Source organism: Oryctolagus cuniculus, chromosome 18, assembly GCF_051225735.1.
Source record: "Oryctolagus cuniculus isolate XC-2025 breed Fujian yellow rabbit chromosome 18, ASM5122573v1, whole genome shotgun sequence".
NCBI lineage: Eukaryota > Metazoa > Chordata > Mammalia > Lagomorpha > Leporidae > Oryctolagus > Oryctolagus cuniculus.
In genome coordinates, this window is record NC_142884.1 from 16,907,978 (window position 1) to 16,929,050 (window position 21,073).

Consider the following 21,073-nt stretch of genomic DNA (forward strand, 5'->3'; position numbering starts at 1 on the left):
TTTTTGTGTGGACGTGTGGTTGCATTTCTCCTCGGTATTGAGGCTGTCTTGAATCTTCCTCCCATGCATCTGATTGAAGCCCCAGTCATGTGTCTCCTCCAGGTCCCCTGTCTGTAGAACTACAACAGAGCTGCAAAGGAGTCTGGGAATGAGTTTTAGCCTCTCACTGAGGAAATATGGGTCTTGTAACGTGTTAATGTTATAGTGTTGGAGGGCCTTTGAGTAAGTTTTAAATTCATGGCTTCTGGGTTCCAAATCCACTCATTTGCCTCCTCTTTGACAAGGGAGCTATGCCGGGTCCACGTTTCCCTGTCGCCAGCCAGATACTTGCTAGGCATGGCCAGTAGAGGGTGCTGGCGGGACACCGCAGGAGGAGGGGGCGCGGCCAGGTCCCCGTGGTGTTTTCCGGGCAGGTTTTCTTGCAGGACACGGCTTTCTCCAGCAGTTGGCCCATGGATGGCTTCTCTCTTGACGTGTGTGGCGGCAGCGCGTCCACGCGCCTCAGCCGGGGTGAGCCTGGTCACTGTTTCCACAACCTCAACTCGGCCCCAAGCTTGAACGTGGCAGTGGGGATGGGGATCTGGCTGTGCAGTGAGCAGGTGACCAACCTTCACCCGGCCCAGCTGGCCTGAGCTGCAAAGAGAGGTGTACCCGCACCTGCGGAGAAGTCCTCTTTTGCTCCCACTGAAACAATTTTATTTGCTTTTATTTATCAGAAAGGCGGCGGGGGTGGGGGGTGGAGGAAGGCTTCCATCTGCTGGTTCACTCCCCAAATGCCTGCAACAGCCAGATCTGGGCCAAGTGGAAGCCAAGAGCCCAGAACTCAACCTGAATCCCCCATGTGGGTGACAGGGACCCAACCTCTTGAGCCACCCAACATCTGCTGCTTCCCAGGGTGTACATTAGCAGGGAACTGGAATGGAGAATGGAGCTGGGACTCTATCCAGGTTTTCCATGAGAATGGCAGGGACCTGAGTACTCGGATCACCTCCACAACTTTCCCAATTGTGTTAGCAGGCAGCTGGACGATGCTGGGACTCCAACAGGTATTCGAATAACAGGATGCCATGCATTGCAGGTGTTAGCTTAACCCACCATGCTGCGAGGCCAGCCCAGTAAATATGTAGATCTTTCAACTTGTAGGAGCACAGAGTAGAAGGGTGGTTCCCAGTAGAAGGATGGGGGAGATGTTGGTCAAAGTATACGCAATTTCAGTTAGGAGGAATAGGTGCAATATATATACATGGTGACTATAGATAATATTCTGTTGTATTCTTGAAAGTCAATAAGAGGCCAGTGCCACGGCTCAATAGGCTAATCCTACACCTGCGGCACTGGCACACTGGGTTCTAGTCCTGGTCAGGGCGCTGGATTCTGTCCCGGTTGCTCCTCTTCCAGTCCAGCTCTCTGCTGTGGCCCGGGAAGGCAGTGGAGGACGGCCCAAGTCCTTGGGTCCTGCACCCGCATGGGAGACCAGGAGGAAGCACCTGGCTCCTGGCTTCGGATCAGCGCAGTGTGCCGGCTGCAGCGGCCATTGGAGGGTGAACCAACGGCAAAAGGAAGACTTTTCTCCCTGTCTCTCTCTCTCACTGTCCACTCTGCCTGTTAAAAAAAAAAGAAAGTCAATAAGAGAATTGATTTTTTTAAAAAAGACATTTATTTGAAAGTCAGAATTACAAGCAGAGAGGCAGAGATAGAGAGAAAGATCTTCCGTCTGTTGGTTCACTCCCCACTTGACCACAACAGCCAAGGCTGGGTCAGGCCAAAGCCAAGAGCCAGGAACTTCTGGGTCTCCCACATGGGTGGCAGGGACCCAAGCAATTGGGCCATCTTGTGCTGTGTTCCTAGGCCATTAGCAGAGAGCTGGATCAGAAATGAAGCCGCTGGACTTGAACTGGTGCCCATATTGGATGCCCATGTCATAGGCGGTGGCTTTACCCACTAAACCACCATACTAAGCAGTGAGAACTGATGTTCAAGTGGTATCCTGCACACAGAAGAGATAAGTGTACGAGGTATTGCCTATGTTAGTTAGTTTAATGTAGCCATTATACAATAGATCCATACTCTAAAGCATCATGTTGTACACCATACATATATACAATTTGGGGCCAGCATTATGGTGCAATACCACTGTTTTTAGTGTCCACATCTCATATTGGAGTGCTTGTTCAAGTCTTGGCTACTCTGCTTCCAGTCCAGCTTCTTGCTAATATGCCTGCCAAAGAAGTGGAAGGTGGCCCTAGTGCTTGGGCCTCTGTACCCATAAGGGAGACCTAGATGGAATTCTTGGCTCCTGGCTTTGCCTGGCCCAGACCTTCCTGTTGTGGTCATTTGGGGAGTGAACCACTGGATGGAAGACCTCTCTCTCTCTCTCTCTCTCTTTCTCTCTCTCTCTCTGCCTCTACCTCCTTCTGTCACTCTGCCTTTCAAATAAATTAATCTTTATAAAAGTATACAATTTTGGCTGGTGCCGCGGCTCACTAGACTAATCCTACACCTGCGGCGCCGGCACTCTGGGTTCTAGTCCTGGTTGGGACGCCGGTTCTGTCCCGGTTGCCCCTCTTCCAGTCCAGCTCTCTGCTGTAGCCTGGGAAGGCAGTGGATGATGGCCCAAGTGCTTGGGCCCTGCACCTGCATTGGAGACCAGGAGGAAGCACTTGGCTCCTGGCTTCGGATCTGCACAGCGCGCCGGCCGTAACAGCCATTTGGGGGGTGAACCAATGGAAGGAAGACCTTTCTCTCTGTCTCTCTCTCTCACTGTCTAACTCTTCCTGTCAAAAAAAGTATACAATTTTTATTTATCAATAAATCAATATATATGAGTATGAGAAATTTTTAAAAATTTCAAGGCAAAAGCATATTATGAAAAAATGAATGGACTTCAAAACTTTTTGCAGAAAAATAATACTATCTTACCATTCCATTTTCCATGAAGTTTGAAGAGCCCCGTGTGTGTTCATGTGTGTACATTTATGTGTGTGCACATGCATGTTTGTGTGTGCATGTGTCTGAAACCCAGGATCCAACCCAACCAAGGCTGTGCACTGGGGACAGATGTCAATGTTGTTTCCTTACTTTAGTATGGAATGATTCCATAACTTTTTCACTTTATTTCTTCATGATGTTGACTATTAAAAAATTTGTTCATTTGGGAGGCAGAGTGACAGACATACACACACATCTCTCATCCACTGGTCCACTTCCCAAAGGCTCATTATGACCCAGCCCCCCAGGCTGCATTTGCCCACAGGGGACCCGCGGATTCTCCGGATGGGTGTCTGAGCAGATGCGATGGAAGCTTCCACACCCAGGGCCCGAGCCCCCTGAGCCAGCGCTGAAGCCCCATCCCTGGCACAAGCTGGGGACCTCGCAGGAGGCGAATGTGTCTGCAGTTGCTGTGTGGCACCTGTGGCCGTGGTCACAATGGTCACAGACGAGGTATCTCGCACAGCGGTGATTTATTGGCTCCAGTTCTGGAGCTGAGAGTCCACTCAGCACCTGCAGGCTGGGATCCAGGTGTCCCCAGGGCCACCTCCTCTGGGGGCCCCCGGGAGCTTCCCTCCTCCCCCTGCAGACTCCAGAGGCTGCCCTCAGCCCCTCATATGCCTGTGCTCCCCACTCCGTCCTCACCTCCCTGCTCCGTCCTCACCTCCCTGCTCCATGTGTCAGTGTCCCCCCCCCCAGGAGGGTGCACGAGACCCCACCCGGGCCCCCAGGGCACCCAGGAGTCTCTGCTCACTGCAAACTCCATAACACGCTCGCCTCTGTCAGGACGCTTTCCCCAGACACGCTCCTGTTCACCGGATCCGCACCATTTGAAGCCAACCACAATGTTCCCTCACTCAGGACCCTGAATCAGGGCTGGATTCCCGCAGCCTGCATGGGATGCACTGGGCCTGCCAGAGGAAGGGAGACCCCGCCCCCATCCACAGGGCGTATCGGGGTGTGGTCGCCTGCACCATCAGGGGCCCTTCGCATGTTCCTCACAGGAGATTGAAGTCTTCTCATGAATATTTCTCTTGTCTATTTTTAGAATTCATATAATTTTGAGGGATAGGGGCTCAAGCCTAAAATAAACTGTCCAAAGCCTGACCCCCGAGCTGTGTGATGTTGAGTGGCTGAATCCCCATCTATTCCCCCATTCTCCTGCATTCCCAGTGTATGCTGATGACAGCACCTACATCATGAAGTGATTGTGGGAATTCAAGGAGAGATCCTGGGCAGCTCTTTTGTTACAACCAGGCCCATTTGTCACTGTCCTAAAACGCGAGGTGGGGGTGCCCCCTTGTCCTGTCACTGCATTTTCACACACCTTCTTGTCCACCTGGACAGCCCTGCAAGAGCCCCCAGTGTGGGAATCAGCATGGCTGAGCCTTTCCCTGCTTGTAGGATCGGGGCAGGGCCCAGATTCAGCACCACGGACAGCAACAATAGTTCCTTCTGTAGCCAGCAACACCGGGGTCAGGCAAAGCCACTGTGAGCCTTAAGTTTTTTAAACTCTGCCAGTCCAGGAGTGCCATGGCCCCAGAGCACGCATGTCTATCATGCAGCACCACGTACACTTAGACTGTTATAGGCGGCAGGGGCTGTGGGGCACGTCTGTGTTCTCCAAGAGGCGACCACAGCCCCAGCTACACCCTGTGTGTTCCCTGCAGTGAGGCACTTACATGGGAGTTCTGTTCTCAATTTCCTGGACTCTGGGAAGGGCCTGACTCTGTGGAGGCCGAGAGAATGCAGCCCCTTGCGGTGGGAGCCTTCAGAAGCCTCCGGCCCAGACTTCCTGTGTGGGCAGCAGCCCCCAGGGCAGAGTTCCAGCTCCTCAGGGACCACAGTGGCATGGAAGGGTCCGAGTGAGACCTCTAGTGGGAGGCCTGAGCTCCCAGCCCACAACCAGTCTTGTGGCTGAGCCAGTGGGATCATCCCGCCCAGGCAGCCTCAGGCTCAATCAGGTTCCCTGCTGACATTGGTCTGCAAGCAGGAGAGGGTGCCCAGGTGCGCACCACTCACCCAAAAGCAGGAAAGAGAAAGATGAGACATGACAGGTGCAAGGGTGCTGATTGAGCTTCCTGTGGCTACAAAGATGACTCCGGACAAAACGTGTCTTCCAAAGACACCATTTGAAGGCAAAGATGAGCACCCAGGGCAGCCAGAAGCTGAGGGGACCCAGGCTTTGACAGAGCAGAAGTCGCTGTGTGACACCTAAGTGTGGACAGTTTTCCTCTGGGGACACTGCCCTGCGCACGGTGGGAGGGCGGCTAGAACTCCCATAGAAAACCAGCATTGCACAGGAGCTGTCAGAGGCCAGAGTTCAGTGCTGCTGGGTGCTTGGAAGCCAAGAGAAGTCTGGATACGGAGGGAGCTGCAGAGGGAGCGGCCACAGGTATGCGTGGACTTTGACCTTGACTCTCACAGGCCCCTGCACAACAGACCTGAGGGCCCATGGAGCACTGTAACACTGAACACCTTCCAGGACACGAAGGGCAGAGGAGGGTAGCTGCCTCAGTTCTGTCATCCTGCAAGAGGGGAGAGGAGAGGGGGTGTTCTAGCACCTTAACCAAACAGTTCATGAGATGCCCAGTTCTGCTTCACTCCTGTGCAGGCACATGAACAGAGGAACTTAGGAGCATGGGAACTGGAAAGTATGTCTCCTGGAGCAACCCTGAGTGCACTTATTTAGGGGCCCTGTCAGTGAAGGCAGAAGTACCAAAGAGATATGCAGACAGCTACCTGGATTCTCTGTCACTCCAAGTTTGTAACAACTGTCCGACTGTGTGATGGGTGGAGCAAGGGCAACTTTGTTATGATAGTGAGGAGGAGACAGTACTGGTACACTGAAGATGGTAGAGCAGTCAGATGGTGAGAGCTCCCTGGCCACTGTGACATCACGCTCTCCACATCGTACCTGTGAATATAGATATGGGAACCACACATGTGTAACCTTCCAGCAGCCACACTCAGGTAAAGGGAAACTATTGAAATTAATCTTAAGAAGACTTCATTTGCATGAATATACACAGTGTATTATCACTTCCATGTACAATGAGCACACAAGGTTATGGTGAGAGGAAGCAGTCCTTCTCCTCCACTGTCCCATCCCTGGCTCTCTGGAAGGCCTGCAGCTCCTGTAGGACAGAGATGTGAACTGTGCCATGGGGACGCCCTGGCATGGGGGAGGGTCCTGGGAGCATTGGGAGGGGAGCAGCAGGCATCAGCCCCAGCGGGCAGCCCCGGGCCAAGTCTGAGCCAGGGCAGAACAGGAAGTTGAGTGGGGGAAGCTCCAGGGCCAAGGAAGCACTCGGGCTGGAGACCCTCATGGAGCAACTGTGGGGCTCAGCCAGCTCCAGGCCCTGGCTCTGGTCACCACCATCAGGAGCGGGATCCCAGGGCCACGCTGAGCTGTCCCCCGGGCCCTGTCTCGGTCTGCCCTGGTGGTTTTGCCACTGTGCTGTGTCCCCGCCTGTTGTCTGGGGCTCCCCAGCTCTGTCTGGGACAGGAGTACAGTCCGAGCTCCATGGTGCAGTTTTAGCCTATGTGGTCGGCTGCCACAGCTGATGTAGGAAGAGTGGAAACTCGGCTGCGGTGTCACCTGGCTCCAGGGAACCCTAGGGAGAAAGTCCCCAGCTGGGCGGGGCCCCGAGAGCCAGGGAGCAGCTGGAGCAAAAGAGAAACCAACTGCGTCTCAGGTGGGCTCCTAAAGGATGCGCGGCGGGCAGCCTGAGCAGGACAGGGCGGCTCCTGGGCCCGAGGGGCGGGATCTGGGGTTAGGCAGAGAGGGGACAGGGCACCACCTCCTGCGGAGTGAGGGTGCATGGGGTCTGGGTGAAGGGCACCACGGGGAGGGCTGGGAGCTTCCCCTGGAGGCCCCACAGAGGAGACCCAGGGAAAGGCTGAGGGAACGTGACTTCAGTGAGCGCATTTGGTGCAGGTTCCTGCTGCCCTTTTGCGCACCTGCACCCCCCATCAGAGTGCCCGGGTTCCTGGCCCGGCCCTGCTCTTCTCTCTGCTGCCTGTAACGCATTCCTGGGGAGGTAGCCAATGATGGCTGGGCGCTTGGGTTCCCGCCACCCCAGTGCAAGACCCTGATGGAGTCCCTGGCTCCTGCCTGAGGCTGTGGTGGGCACTTGGGGAGTGAACCGGCACATGGGAGATTCCCTTTCTCGCTCTTTTTCAATACCCAAATTATATATTTTTTTAAAGATTTAAGAGCAGGATTTCAACGCACATGACTGCTTTGCTAGGCAAGTTTCTCAGTGCAGCCTACAGGTGAGAATGCTGGGGCTCAGGTAGGTCGTTCACAATGGCATGGTCAGGGGGAAACCTGGCGACCTGACCGCCGGCCCAGCCCTTAGTGGTAGGGGGCGGTGCCCCTCGCAATGATCACACGGAAACAGCCAGTGCACACCAAACACGCTCTAATAAGCGGCAATAAATACAACAGGAGCAGAACGGCCAATGCGGCGGAACCAAACAAACACACGGAACAGCGTCGAGGTGGAGGAGCCACTGCAGGGCTTGGCCCATTGCACTTGCCGACCCCATCTCAGCAACCGGCACCCTCCTGGGGGAGCCCCACAGTGACCAGTCCCAGAATCGCCAAGAAGGCACGAGGCGCTGGCGGAGGGCGGACCTGCCCCGGGTCCGCAGGGTCACAGTCCAATAGAACCAGAATCCGGGGCCGCTCCCGCCAGACGGGCCCCCGGAAGAGCACCAGGATGCGCCGTCTTGGAAATCCGCTTCCCGGGAACCACATTCGCCTCCAACGCCAGCAGCAGGTGGATCCAAGTGCGGCCAATGGCGGCGGAGAGTCTCTGCGTCCCCAGCGCCCATTGGCTGAGGGACTCGCCTGGTCCAACGGGGCAGCCAATGGCGGGCAGAGTCCCGGTCCGGGCCCACGCGGCGCGGTCACACGCAAGGTCCCGCGTGCGCCACCAGCCTGAGGTCCCACGTGAGCAGACGCAGCAGGTTGAAGACGACGGTGGCTTCGTGGCAGCGCGGCGAGTCCTGGGCGCGGGTGCAGTGGGGCTGAGTCAGCTCCCCGCTCGCCCGCCAGCTCCCGAAGCCCGCGGCGACCCCAGCCTCCCGCGCTCCGCCCCGCAGGCTCGCCCCGGCGGCATCGGCTGCACTCACCGGCCTCCCCATCTTGTGTCGCCTCCTGGGCGTCCGCGGGGACTTCCTGGAGGAGCCTCTCCGGAACAGCTCCAGCTGGAGGTGGACACGAGGCCAGTGAGCAGGCGAGACCGGAACCTCCCCTCCCGGTCGGTCCGGGGCCGCCCCAGCCGCAGGTGCCAGCGCACCGGTAGACGCCACAGCGCGGGCATCGTGGCGGACTCGACCCTGCGCTACGCGGGACCAGGTCCGCAGAGCCCGCGCGCCGCGGGCTGCGGGCTGCGGGCTGTGGGCTGTGGGCTGCGGGCATCACTCACGCAGGCCACCACGTCCCGCTCTGCCGCCGCCAGCAGCTCCAGGGTCGCGCCGATGCCCGGGTACAGCTCCGGGCGCTGCAGGCTGCTCAGCACGGCCCGGGCGTCCGCGAGGCTCCGGGCCACGTGGCGAAGCCGAGCGCACGTCTGCGGGCAGCGGGCAGGAGTTACAGTCGGGCCGCGCTCGCTCGGCGCCGCGCGCGCCCTCCCGCCGGGTCCCCGCCTCACCGACGGCCGGGAAGGGTCCCTCCTCGCGCGGAAGGAGCAGTTGCGCGGCCTCCAGCTCAGCGTCTCTTCCTCCTGCGGGACGAGCGTCCGGATTCGCCGAGGCCGGCTCCTCGCCGGTGCCCGGTCTCGGCGCCATCCAGGATCCCTCCTGGGAACCCGACTGGCCGCGTGCGCTCGTGCGTGCTGTGCACGGACCCCAGCGCTCCCCCGGGGCTGAGCAGCGGGGCCAAAAGGCTCCCTGCATGCCCTGTGCAGGACCCGCGCCGGGCCGCGGAGCCCCGTCCACGCGGCCGGCGCCCTAGCGTGGCCGACTCAGAGCTGGGCTCCCGCTTGTTGCGGGCTTGGCCGGGACGTTGTGCGGGCAGAGCTCTGCGCCCTGAGCGAGGAGCTGACCTCGGGTCAGGACCGGCGTCTGGGAATGCGGCGCGCCCAGGGCCCCGGGGTGCGGGCGTCACTCACGTAGCGGTTTCTCAGCGCCGTGACGGCCGCCAGCGCCCTGGGGTCCAGCGAGCGGTAGTGGGAGAGCAGGCAGCGCCCGGGCGCCGCCTGGCCGGGCTCCGCCGTCGCACCCAGCGTCCACGCGACCCACAGCCCCGTGGCCACCGCAGCCGCGCCGCTCGCACCCATGTCTGTTCCTGCCTGAGGCAACGAGAGGGTCTGCGTTGGTTTAGCCTCGCAGAGCGACGACCGCCGCTGGGAGCCGCCTGGGATGCCCTGGGGCTGTGCCTCATCCCTCCCTCCGCACCTGCAGTGTCAGCTCTGCTCCTCGCGCTGCAGCAGGGTCGCCTGTCCCCTTGGCGGTGTCTGGACCGTCCATGGGAGCTTTTATGAGCCCTGGTGAGAACCTGTGGGCTAGTTGTCATCCCTGGCCTGACTTTCCCTCCAGGCAAGCAGGGAGGTGGACTTTACCTCCCCCTTGTTCCCTTGCCAGCAGCCTGAGTAATCGGTTGAGTAATTCGCCTGTATTTGCTTTCTCCACATTTGTTTTTCTTGCTCTGGTCTGTGTTTTGCAGTACAGGAATGAACCGAAAGCGCACCTTTTTCTCTTTCTTCGAAGCTGTGAGCACAGCCGAGGCTCCACCCACAGCAACATCCGGGCTGGGAGCCGCGCCCCCTGTGTCGCCCTGGCCTGGCCGCGCCTCCAGCCTCTGTGCCTTGCTGAACCCATTGAGGCGCCTGGTGGGGAGGAAGCTTGGGGTGAAAACCGCGACCCCTTCTTCTCCCTGCTCTCCTTCGGGGCTCCCCCGTGGGCTGCACCCAATGGAGTCCAATGACCGCCCCAGAACAGGGATGAGGGTTGTGGTGGGAGAAAGCTGGGAAGTGCCCATGGAGGAGCTCCTTCGCCCGGCTCAAAGTCCCTCTAACAGGATCTGGTGAAGAGTAGTCGGCCCCCTACTGGCCGGCCTCCTTGTTTCCCTCTGCGCCAGGGCCTCGGTTGGTGTCCTGTACCTATCCACCTGCTTCTCTGGCTCCTGCAGTCTCCCTTCTCCCCCTCCTCCAAACCCCTCCCCATGCTGGCCCCCGGGAGCTTGCACTAGCCTTTGCCATTCCTCCTCACGATCCAGTCCCCTGGAAAGGCTCCTAGTATCAACTCCACCTCAAATTATCCTCAATTGATTGGACCATCTGTTTCCTGCTGAGCCCTGACTGATACACTATAATTAAAGATGTGGGAAAATGCAAATTGAGACGAGGGTAAGCAGGAACCCGACTATATGCAGCGTGATTCCAATTTGGGCAGAATTGCTAGCAGGCAGGGTAAAAAAGGGAGAAAGAGTTACAAATTGTTTTTAACCAAAACAATTACTTCCAGGAGGTGGGTTTCAAGATTTACTTTAACTAACTGAGTTGTATTTTTTTTTAATGGATGAAATCTTTACAAGGAATAAGTGCTACTGTGGTAGTCATAAAACATATACATTGGCCGGCGCCACGGCTCAATAGGCTAATCCTCCACCTAGCGGCGCCGGTACACCGGGTTCTAGTCCCGATCGGGGTGCTGGATTCTGTCCCGGTTGCCCCTTCCAGGCCAGCTCTCTGCTATGGCCCAGGAAGGTAGTGGAAGATGGCCCAAGTGCTTGGGCCCTGTACCCCATGGGAGACCAGGATAAGCACCTGGCTCCTGCCTTCGGATCAGCATGGTGCACCGGCCGCAGCAAGCCAGCCGTGGTGGCCATTGGAGGGTGAACCAACGGTAAAGGAAGACCTTTCTCTCTGTCTCTCTCTCTCACTGTCCACTCTGCCTGTCAAATATATATATATATATATATATATATATATATGTAAATAGGGGTGGCACTGTGGTGTAGCAGGTTAAAGCTCTGGCCTGCAGTGCTGGCATCCCATACGGCCGCCGGTTCAAGTCCCATACAGCTGCCGGTTCAAGTCCCGGCTGCTCCACTTCTGATCAGACTCCCTGCTAATGTGCCTGTGAAAGCATCGGATGATGGTAAGTTCTTGGACTCCTGCACCCACGTGGACACCTGGGAGAAGCTCCTGTTCTGTCTTCGTCCTCTCTTTCAGGAACTCTGCCTCTCAAATAATAAATAAATAAAGGTCTAAAAATGGGTTAAGAGTAGGATATCTCCTGTCAGTTTCGAAGATTCAGTGATGTAATATGGATACATCAATTACAAGGTCTGATACAACAGAAGCACCACACACACACACACACACACACACAACACACACGGGCTAGATAGGATGAGACAACAAGATAAGGAACCCGAGGTTGGGCGAAGTAGGAGAGCAGACAGGAGAGGCAGACAAGAGCCATATTTGGCGGTGAGGTTGGGGCTCTGCCATCCCTGGCACGCGAGCACCTGAGGGTAAAGTCCTCGCCCCGGCGACTTGAGCCAGCGCTGACGTTTCGAAAACTTGGCCCCGACGGGGAAGCCCGCGGCTCTGAGCATTCTCAACCGGGCTCATAAAATCGCCCATGGACGGTCCAGACACCGCCAAGGGGACAGGCGACCCTGCTGCAGCGCGAGGAGCAGAGCTGACACTGCAGGTGCGGAGGGAGGGATGAGGCACAGCCCCAGGGCATCCCAGGCGGCTCCCAGCGGCGGTCGTCGCTCTGCGAGGCTAAACCAACGCAGACCCTCTCGTTGCCTCAGGCAGGAACAGACATGGGTGCGAGCGGCGCGGCTGCGGTGGCCACGGGGCTGTGGGTCGCGTGGACGCTGGGTGCGACGGCGGAGCCCGGCCAGGCGGCGCCCGGGCGCTGCCTGCTCTCCCACTACCGCTCGCTGGACCCCAGGGCGCTGGCGGCCGTCACGGCGCTGAGAAACCGCTACGTGAGTGACGCCCGCACCCCGGGGCCCTGGGCGCGCCGCATTCCCAGACGCCGGTCCTGACCCGAGGTCAGCTCCTCGCTCAGGGCGCAGAGCTCTGCCCGCACAACGTCCCGGCCAAGCCCGCAACAAGCGGGAGCCCAGCTCTGAGTCGGCCACGCTAGGGCGCCGGCCGCGTGGACGGGGCTCCGCGGCCCGGCGCGGGTCCTGCACAGGGCATGCAGGGAGCCTTTTGGCCCCGCTGCTCAGCCCCGGGGGAGCGCTGGGGTCCGTGCACAGCACGCACGAGCGCACGCGGCCAGTCGGGTTCCCAGGAGGGATCCTGGATGGCGCCGAGACCGGGCACCGGCGAGGAGCCGGCCTCGGCGAATCCGGACGCTCGTCCCGCAGGAGGAAGAGACGCTGAGCTGGAGGCCGCGCAACTGCTCCTTCCGCGCGAGGAGGGACCCTTCCCGGCCGTCGGTGAGGCGGGGACCCGGCGGGAGGGCGCGCGCGGCGCCGAGCGAGCGCGGCCCGACTGTAACTCCTGCCCGCTGCCCGCAGACGTGCGCTCGGCTTCGCCACGTGGCCCGGAGCCTCGCGGACGCCCGGGCCGTGCTGAGCAGCCTGCAGCGCCCGGAGCTGTACCCGGGCATCGGCGCGACCCTGGAGCTGCTGGCGGCGGCAGAGCGGGACGTGGTGGCCTGCGTGAGTGATGCCCGCAGCCCACAGCCCACAGCCCGCAGCCCGCAGCCCGCGGCGCGCGGGCTCTGCGGACCTGGTCCCGCGTAGCGCAGGGTCGAGTCCGCCACGATGCCCGCGCTGTGGCGTCTACCGGTGCGCTGGCACCTGCGGCTGGGGCGGCCCCGGACCGACCGGGAGGGGAGGTTCCGGTCTCGCCTGCTCACTGGCCTCGTGTCCACCTCCAGCTGGAGCTGTTCCGGAGAGGCTCCTCCAGGAAGTCCCCGCGGACGCCCAGGAGGCGACACAAGATGGGGAGGCCGGTGAGTGCAGCCGATGCCGCCGGGGCGAGCCTGCGGGGCGGAGCGCGGGAGGCTGGGGTCGCCGCGGGCTTCGGGAGCTGGCGGGCGAGCGGGGAGCTGACTCAGCCCCACTGCACCCGCGCCCAGGACTCGCCGCGCTGCCACGAAGCCACCGTCGTCTTCAACCTGCTGCGTCTGCTCACGTGGGACCTCAGGCTGGTGGCGCACGCGGGACCTTGCGTGTGACCGCGCCGCGTGGGCCCGGACCGGGACTCTGCCCGCCATTGGCTGCCCCGTTGGACCAGGCGAGTCCCTCAGCCAATGGGCGCTGGGGACGCAGAGACTCTCCGCCGCCATTGGCCGCACTTGGATCCACCTGCTGCTGGCGTTGGAGGCGAATGTGGTTCCCGGGAAGCGGATTTCCAAGACGGCGCATCCTGGTGCTCTTCCGGGGGCCCGTCTGGCGGGAGCGGCCCCGGATTCTGGTTCTATTGGACTGTGACCCTGCGGACCCGGGGCAGGTCCGCCCTCCGCCAGCGCCTCGTGCCTTCTTGGCGATTCTGGGACTGGTCACTGTGGGGCTCCCCCAGGAGGGTGCCGGTTGCTGAGATGGGGTCGGCAAGTGCAATGGGCCAAGCCCTGCAGTGGCTCCTCCACCTCGACGCTGTTCCGTGTGTTTGTTTGGTTCCGCCGCATTGGCCGTTCTGCTCCTGTTGTATTTATTGCCGCTTATTAGAGCGTGTTTGGTGTGCACTGGCTGTTTCCGTGTGATCATTGCGAGGGGCACCGCCCCCTACCACTAAGGGCTGGGCCGGCGGTCAGGTCGCCAGGTTTCCCCCTGACCATGCCATTGTGAACGACCTACCTGAGCCCCAGCACTCTCACCTGTAGGCTGCACTGAGAAACTTGCCTAGCAAAGCAGTCATGTGCGTTGAAATCCTGCTCTTAAATCTTTAAAAAAATATAATTTGGGTATTGAAAAAGAGCGAGAAAGGGACTCTCCCATGTGCCGGTTCACTCCCCAAGTGCCCACCACAGCCTCAGGCAGGAGCCAGGGACTCCATCAGGGTCTTGCACTGGGGTGGCGGGAACCCAAGCGCCCAGCCATCATTGGCTACCTCCCCAGGTATGCGTTACAGGCAGCAGAGAGAAGAGCAGGGCTGGGCCAGGAACCTGGGCACTCTGATGGGGGGTGCAGGTGCGCAAAAGGGCAGCAGGAACCTGCACCAAATGCGCTCACTGAAGTCACGTTCCCTCAGCCTTTCCCTGGGTCTCCTCTGTGGGGCCTCCAGGGGAAGCTCCCAGCCCTCCCCGTGGTGCCCTTCACCCAGACCCCATGCACCCTCACTCCGCAGGAGGTGGTGCCCTGTCCCCTCTCTGCCTAACCCCAGATCCCGCCCCTCGGGCCCAGGAGCCGCCCTGTCCTGCTCAGGCTGCCCGCCGCGCATCCTTTGGGAGCCCACCTGAGACGCAGTTGGTTTCTCTTGCTCCAGCTGCTCCCTGGCTCTCAGGGCCCCGCCCAGCTGGGGACTTTCTCCCTAGGGTTCCCTGGAGCCAGGTGACACCGCAGCCGAGTTTCCACTCTTCCTACATCAGCTGTGGCAGCCGACCACATAGGCTAAAACTGCACCATGGAGCTCGGACTGTACTCCTGTCCCAGACAGAGCTGGGGAGCCCCAGACAACAGGCGGGGACACAGCACAGTGGCAAAACCACCAGGGCAGACCGAGACAGGGCCCGGGGGACAGCTCAGCGTGGCCATGGGACCCCTCTCCTGATGGTGGTGACCAGAGCCAGGGCCTGGAGCTGGCTGAGCCCCACAGTTGCTCCATGAGGGTCTCCAGCCCGAGTGCTTCCTTGGCCCTGGAGCTTCCCCCACTCAACTTCCTGTTCTGCCCTGGCTCAGACTTGGCCCGGGGCTGCCCGCTGGGGCTGATGCCTGCTGCTCCCCTCCCAATGCTCCCAGGACCCTCCCCCATGCCAGGGCGTCCCCATGGCACAGTTCACATCTCTGTCCTACAGGAGCTGCAGGCCTTCCAGAGGGCCAGGGCCGGACAGTGAGGCTCCCCCTGGCCCTGCCGGACGGTGAGGCTTCCCCTGCCCCGGCTGTGGTGAATGCACCTCCCAGCTGAACCTGCAGTCCACATGAGCGCCCTGTGACGCCCACCCTGCCTGCAGAGGAGTGGGCGAACCCTGCCCGGGGGCAGCCCTCACCTGTCCTGCCAGGCTCGTGCGCCAGCCTCCCTGTCCTAGGCTAACCTGCACACTTCCTGTGGCTCGCTGCCTCTGCTCTCAGGGCAGTGGGGTCAGCTCGTGCTCCTGCAGGGGAGGCCTGGTGTCGTCCTCCTGGGGTTCCACCCTCCCCCTGGAGTCAGTCACTGCCAGGTCTAACCTGCCCCCACCCCTCGCGCCGTGGCCTGACTTGAGCCCCTGCTCTGGGGGAGGAGTCACTGCTGCTGAAGACCCAGGTGCCCCTCCCACCTCTTCCCCAGGGCTGGGACCGGGGCAGCTGCGGGAGAGCCGGGAGAGTCGCCCCACCCAGCCCCGGCCCTCGTCTGTCCTGGGCTCCTTCGCCCTCTGCTTGCCCTCCGTGCTCCCTCCCACTGCCCCTCCTCTGCCCCTGCCTGACCGCACGGCTTTGTCTACTCACTGTCCCCTGACCTGTCCCCTTCCCCACTCGTGTGTGCTCCTCGTCTCGTCCCCACGGTGTTCTCCCTCGCTGGGACTCACCTGTCTTCTGTCTCCTTCCTCAGGTGTGGGAGCGCCCCGAGGCCCTGGAGGCCGAGCTGACTCTGTTGCTGAAGGTTCTAGAAGCCATGGAGGACTCAGCCCGGGGGCACGTCCTGGAGCAGCCCCTCTGCACACTGCGCCACACCCACGCCCAGCTCTGGGCCTGTATGGGTCCTCAGGGCCTGGCCCGGCCATGTTGTGGGGTCTGCCCCCCACCCTGCATTTCCCTGAGCCCCGGCCCCACCTCACACACCCCCTCCTCTGCCCTCAGCTCCACAGCAAGCCCCGGGGTGCCTCCACCACTGGCTACACTGGCTCCAGAAGGCCCCAAAGAAGGGGAGGTGGGGGGAGCGGCTGGGACCCAGGCCCCGGGCAGCCACTGAGCCCTGCCTTTCTCCCCCACAGGAGGCCCTGCCTGCCTTGAGGCCTCTGTCACCTTCAGCCTCTTCCACGCAGGAGCTGAAGTGTGTGGCCAGAGAACCCCTGTGCGTCTGCCCCTCCCACACTCCTGCCTCCTGGCATGGATCTTGTGTGCTGTTCAGGCATCAGCCTGGTCTGCATTCACTGCCTCCCGGACCCTGTTTATATATTTGTGTGTTTATGTGTGCGGTTCTCACGCCGATCGAATGTGTAATATCTACTCTTGGTAACACGGTGCTAATAAACACTGAAGATGACCCTCATTGTGATGTGGGACTGTGTGTGCTATATGTTCCTTTTGTGTTGCAGCCCCACAAGTGCCCATACCATAGCCTCCACAGATGTTCAAGCTGTCCATCTGGAAGTCCCGCGGGCCCTCTAGCTGGGCACTGTCTCTGCTCCCATGTCTGGGGCTGACCCCTCTGTGCTGCCCGCTGGGCTCCAGCCCAGAGGCTAGGGCTGCACCTGCTCCTCTGCTCACTGACATTGTGGGTGGAGCCTGGGGCCCCGCCTCCTCCCCAAGGGGCCAGGTCCTTCCTGATCCCTCAGAAGCCTCTCTGGGCCCTGCCCAGGACCCCTGACCCCAGAGCCTGCAGGAAGCTTCCACCTCTCACACCTGGCCTCTCCCTGACTCTCCCGCCAGCGCAGTTCTGTACTCTGCAGCCAGAGAAAGTTCTCTGCCACTGGGGACCCTTGTGATGGACCAGGGCAACCCCCACAATCCAGGCTGCTCCCCAGCGTCCCTTTGCCTGTGACTTGAGACTCACACACAGGCTGCAGGGATGAGGGCAGGGCCAGCACCGTGTCTGAGCCTGTGCCGGGGTGTGCGGGTGATGCTCTGTGTGCTGTCCTCTGGTGGGGGGCAGGGGTCACAGGGCGGAGTATGCTCCCTTCCTGTCAAGTCACCCCTGAGCGTGCCTCGGTGCTGGGGCCTTGCGGGTCCTCCATGAGGAGAAGCCTGCCCAGCAGTGTCCATTCCTCTCATGCTGTCCACCGGCCGCGTGTGGCTGCCGAGCCTGAAGTGCGGGGAGTGGAGCGGCCTGTGCTCTGAGTGGGAAAGGTGGGGGAGAAGGACCGCTCTGTCTCACTAGAACCTGTGCACTCACTGTACGTGGAAGCGATAGAACACCGCATACATTCAGGCAAATGAAGTCTTTTTTTTTTTTTTTTTTTTTTTTTTTTTTTGACAGGCAGAGTTAGACAGTGAGAGAAAGAGAGAGAGAGAGAGAAAGGTCTTCCTTTGCCGTTGGTTCACCCCCCAATGGCCGCTAGGGCTGGCACGCTGCACCAATCCGAAGCCAGGAGCCAGGTGCTTCCTCTGGTCTTCCATGCAGGTGCAGGGCCCAAGTACTTGGGCCATCCTCCACTGCCTTTCCGGGCCACAGCAGAGAGCTGGCCTGGAAGAGAGGCAACTGGGACAGAATCCGGCGCCCCAGCCAGGACTAGAACCCAGAGTGCCGGTGCCGCAGGTGGAGGATTAGCATAGTGAGCCGCGGCGCCAGCCCAAATGAAGTCTTTTTAAGATTAATTTCATGTTTCTCTTTTTTTAGATTTATTTATTTGAAAGTCAGATTTACAGAGAGAGAAGGAGAAACAGAGAAAAGAGAGGGGGGGGAGAGAGAGGGAGAGAGGGAAAGAGAGAGAGAGAGATTTCCATCTGTTGGTTCACTATCCAAATGGGCACACAATGACCAAACTTGGGCCAAGTTGAAGCCAGGAGCCAGGAGCTTTATCCGGGTCTCCCACATGAGTACAGGGGCCCAAGCACTTGGGCCTCTTCCACTGCTTTCCCAGGCCACTAGCAGGGAGCTGAGTTGGAATGGGAGTGGCCAGGCCTGGAACCAGCACCTGTATGGGATGCCAAGGCTACAGATGGTGGCTTTACCCACTGCACCACAGTGCTGGCCCCCTTGAATGTGGTTGCTGGAAAGTTGACATTTCATGTGTGGCTCCCGTCATATTTGCATCCACCAATTGGATGTGGAGGGCGTGATGTCATAGCACCAGGGAGCGGTCTCCATCTGACTGCTCAAGCGTCCTGGGTGTACCCACAAGGGGTTGCATTTGAATCCCCAGTGAGGGGACATGCTCAGGGCCCCTGATGGTGCAGGCGACCACACCCCAATACACCTTGCGAGTGGGGGCGGGGTCTCCCTTCCTCTGGCAAGCCCAGTGCACCCCATGCAGGCTGCGGGAATCCAGCCCTATTCAGGGACCTGAGCGAGGGAACGTTGCGTTTGGCTTCAAATGGTGCTGATCCGGTGAACAGGAGCGTGTCTGGGGAAAGCGTCCTGACAGAGGCGAGCGTGTTATGGAGTTTGAAGTGAGCAGAGACTCCTGGGTGCCCTGGGGCCCGGGTGGGGTCTCGTGCACCCTCCTCAGGGAGAGGCGGGGGGGGGGGGACACTGACACACGGAGCAGGGAGGTGAGGACGGAGTGGGGAGCACAGGCATATGAGGGGCTGAGGGCAGCCTCTGGAGTCTGCAGGGGGAGGAGGGAAGCTCCCGGGGGCCCCTAGAGGAGGTGGCCCTGGGGATACCTGGATCCCAGCCTGCAGGTGCTGAGTGGACTCTGAACTCCAGAACTGGAGCCAATAAATCGCCTCTGTGTGAGACACCTCGTCTGTGACCATTGTGACCACGGCCACAGGTGCCACACAGCAACTGCAGACACATTCGCCTCCTGCGAGGTCCCCAGCTTGTGCTGGGGAAGGGGCTTCAGTGCCGGCTCGGGGGGCTCGGGCCCTGGGCATCTGCCCACCACTCCCTTCCTGCTTCTCCACATCCCAGGTTCGCAAAACAAATCAACTCTTTCAAGTAAGAGTTTCCTTTGAGCAAAAGCTATTTTGGAGTTTAATTAAACACTTTCTACATGCTATGAAAATGGTATGTTTTATTTTTTACATCAAAAAGCTTTGCACTAAAAGAAACTCACATTTAAAAAAATATAAAGAGAAAGAAGAAAGAGAGAAAGAGAGAGAGGGAGAGAGAGAGAGACCTAGATAGCCAGAGAGCGCTCTCCCTTCCACTCCTTCACTCCTCAACTGCTTGCAATGGCCGGAACTGGTGGGAAAAGAAACCAGGAACCAGAATCTCGAGCCACGTCCTCCATGTGGGCGGCAGGAGCCACCTTTCTGAGCCATCACTGCTGCTCCCGAAGTTCTGCATTTGCCGGACGCCGGAGACAGATCCGGGGTGAGTGCCCAACCCAGGGAGTACAGTGTGGAGCACATGCATCTTAGACAGAGTCCTACCCATCAGCCTCAACACCTGCCCTGAAATTCATATTTTGTTTGTTTGTTAATGCAAGTCCTGAGTCCTGAATTCTGGGATGGGCCTGAGATCCTGCATTTATTTCTTTAAAAAAAAAAATATTATGGGACCGGTGCAGCAGGTTAAGCTGTAGCCTGCAGCACCAGCATCCCATATGGACACGGGTTTGAGTCCCGGCTGCTCCACTTTCTTTTTTTTTTTTTTTTTTTTTTTTTTTTTTTTTTTTTGACAGGCAGAGTGGACAGTGAGAGAGAGAGACAGAGAGAAAGGTCTTCCTTTGCTGTTGGTTCACCCTCCAATGGCCGCCGCGGCCGGCGCGCTGTGGCCGGCGCACCGCGCTGATCCGATGGCAGGAGCCAGGAGCCAGGTGCTTTTCCTGGTCTCCCATGGAGTGCAGAGCCCAAGCACCCGGGCCATCCTCCACTGCACTCCCTGGCCACAGCAGAGGGCTGGCCTGGAAGAGGGGCAACCAGGACAGAATCCGGCGCCCCAACCGGGACTAGAACCCGGTGTGCCGGCGCCGCTAGGCGGAGGATTAGCCTAGTGAGCCGCGGCGCCGGCCCCGGCTGCTCCACTTTCAACCCAGCTCCCTGCTATGGCCTGGGAAAGCAGTGGAAGATGGCCCAAGAGCTGGGCTCCTGCCACTCCTGCGAGAGGCTGGGAGGAAGCTCCTGGCTCCTGGCGTCAGCCTGACCCAGCCCTGGTGGTTGTGGACATTTAGGGAGTGAACCATAAGACAGAAGATCTCTCTCTCAGTCTCTCCCTTTCTCTCTCTCTGTGACTTTCAAATAAATAAACAAATCTTTAAAAAGTTTTTGTATTTACTTTATTTTTTATTTTATTTGAAAGTCAGAGGAGAGAGAGAGACAGCAAAAAATCTCCCACCTGTTTTTCTCTCCCCAAGTGCCCACAGCAGCCAGGACCGAGCCAGGCCAAGACCAGGAACCCAGAACGCAATCTGGGTCTCCTGCATGAGTGACCTGGACCCAAGCACTGGACCCTCGCCTGCTGCCTCCCAGGGTGCACTTTAGCAGGAGGCTGGATCAGAAGCAGGCAGCTGGGACCTGAGCCCGGCACTCCTATCTGGGATCCATGTGTCCCAGGTGGTAACTTACCCACCAAGCCATAAGTCCACCCCCAAACTCATGTTGTAATCCCATTATCCTTGAACTTTGTGAAGCACCTCCGTACCAGGAAGTGGGAAGCCCCGACCCGGCTCTGCCCCTACAGCTAAGGGCACTGGCATCAGAGGAGCAGGCTGAGCAGTTGGTACGAGGGCTGAGCTGAGGCCACACGCACACCCCAAGCCCATAGGTTCCAACCCGAGGGTCCTGCTCCGCCACATCCTGCCTGCAAGGCAGTGTCGCTGGCACCCCCCGGGGCTCCTGGTCCCTCCAGGGTTTGCCGCACAATCCCTAGGGCCCCTGTTCTCAGCCATTCTCCAGGCAGCCATGCGCAGCCACGGACCCTTCCAGCATGCAAGAAAGCACAGGACAACTGTTATATCTTAATGTTAGCCGTCGCAAAGCACACCGGACACCGGGGTAAGGGAAAGGGTTTACTGGGGAACACCCTACAGACCAGAGTGAAGGGACGGTGAAGGAAAAAGAGAGAAAGAGACTGTGAGAGAGACAGAGGAGGGAGAAGAGAGAGGAGAGAAGCCAAGAGAGGCCAAGAGAGCACAGGAGAGAAGGACTGAGAGAGCAGGAGAGAAGGGCCAAGAGAGCATGTGTGTAGGAACAGGC

At 59.5% G+C, this 21,073-nt stretch overlaps 2 protein-coding genes across 2 annotated transcripts; one reads left to right on the forward strand and one right to left on the reverse strand.

Annotated features, from left to right (window-relative positions):
• Positions 1-7,905: 7,905 nt before the first annotated feature.
• LOC103348427 (interferon lambda-4-like) lies at positions 7,906-11,591 on the reverse strand. The gene is made up of 7 exons (XM_051847367.2): positions 11,518-11,591; positions 9,689-9,827; positions 9,111-9,290; positions 8,652-8,723; positions 8,427-8,570; positions 8,131-8,205; positions 7,906-8,004 (listed from the first exon to the last, which is right to left on the reverse strand). The coding sequence occupies exons 1-7, from the start codon at positions 11,589-11,591 to the stop codon at positions 7,906-7,908; spliced, it is 783 nt and encodes a 260-aa protein (XP_051703327.2).
• LOC127491400 (interferon lambda-4-like) lies at positions 11,590-13,152 on the forward strand. Its single transcript, XM_051847368.1, has 6 exons — positions 11,590-11,661; positions 11,768-11,947; positions 12,335-12,406; positions 12,488-12,631; positions 12,853-12,927; positions 13,054-13,152. Exons 1-6 carry the CDS (start codon positions 11,590-11,592, stop codon positions 13,150-13,152), a joined length of 642 nt encoding a protein of 213 aa, XP_051703328.1.
• The last annotated feature ends 7,921 nt before the right edge of the window (positions 13,153-21,073 follow it).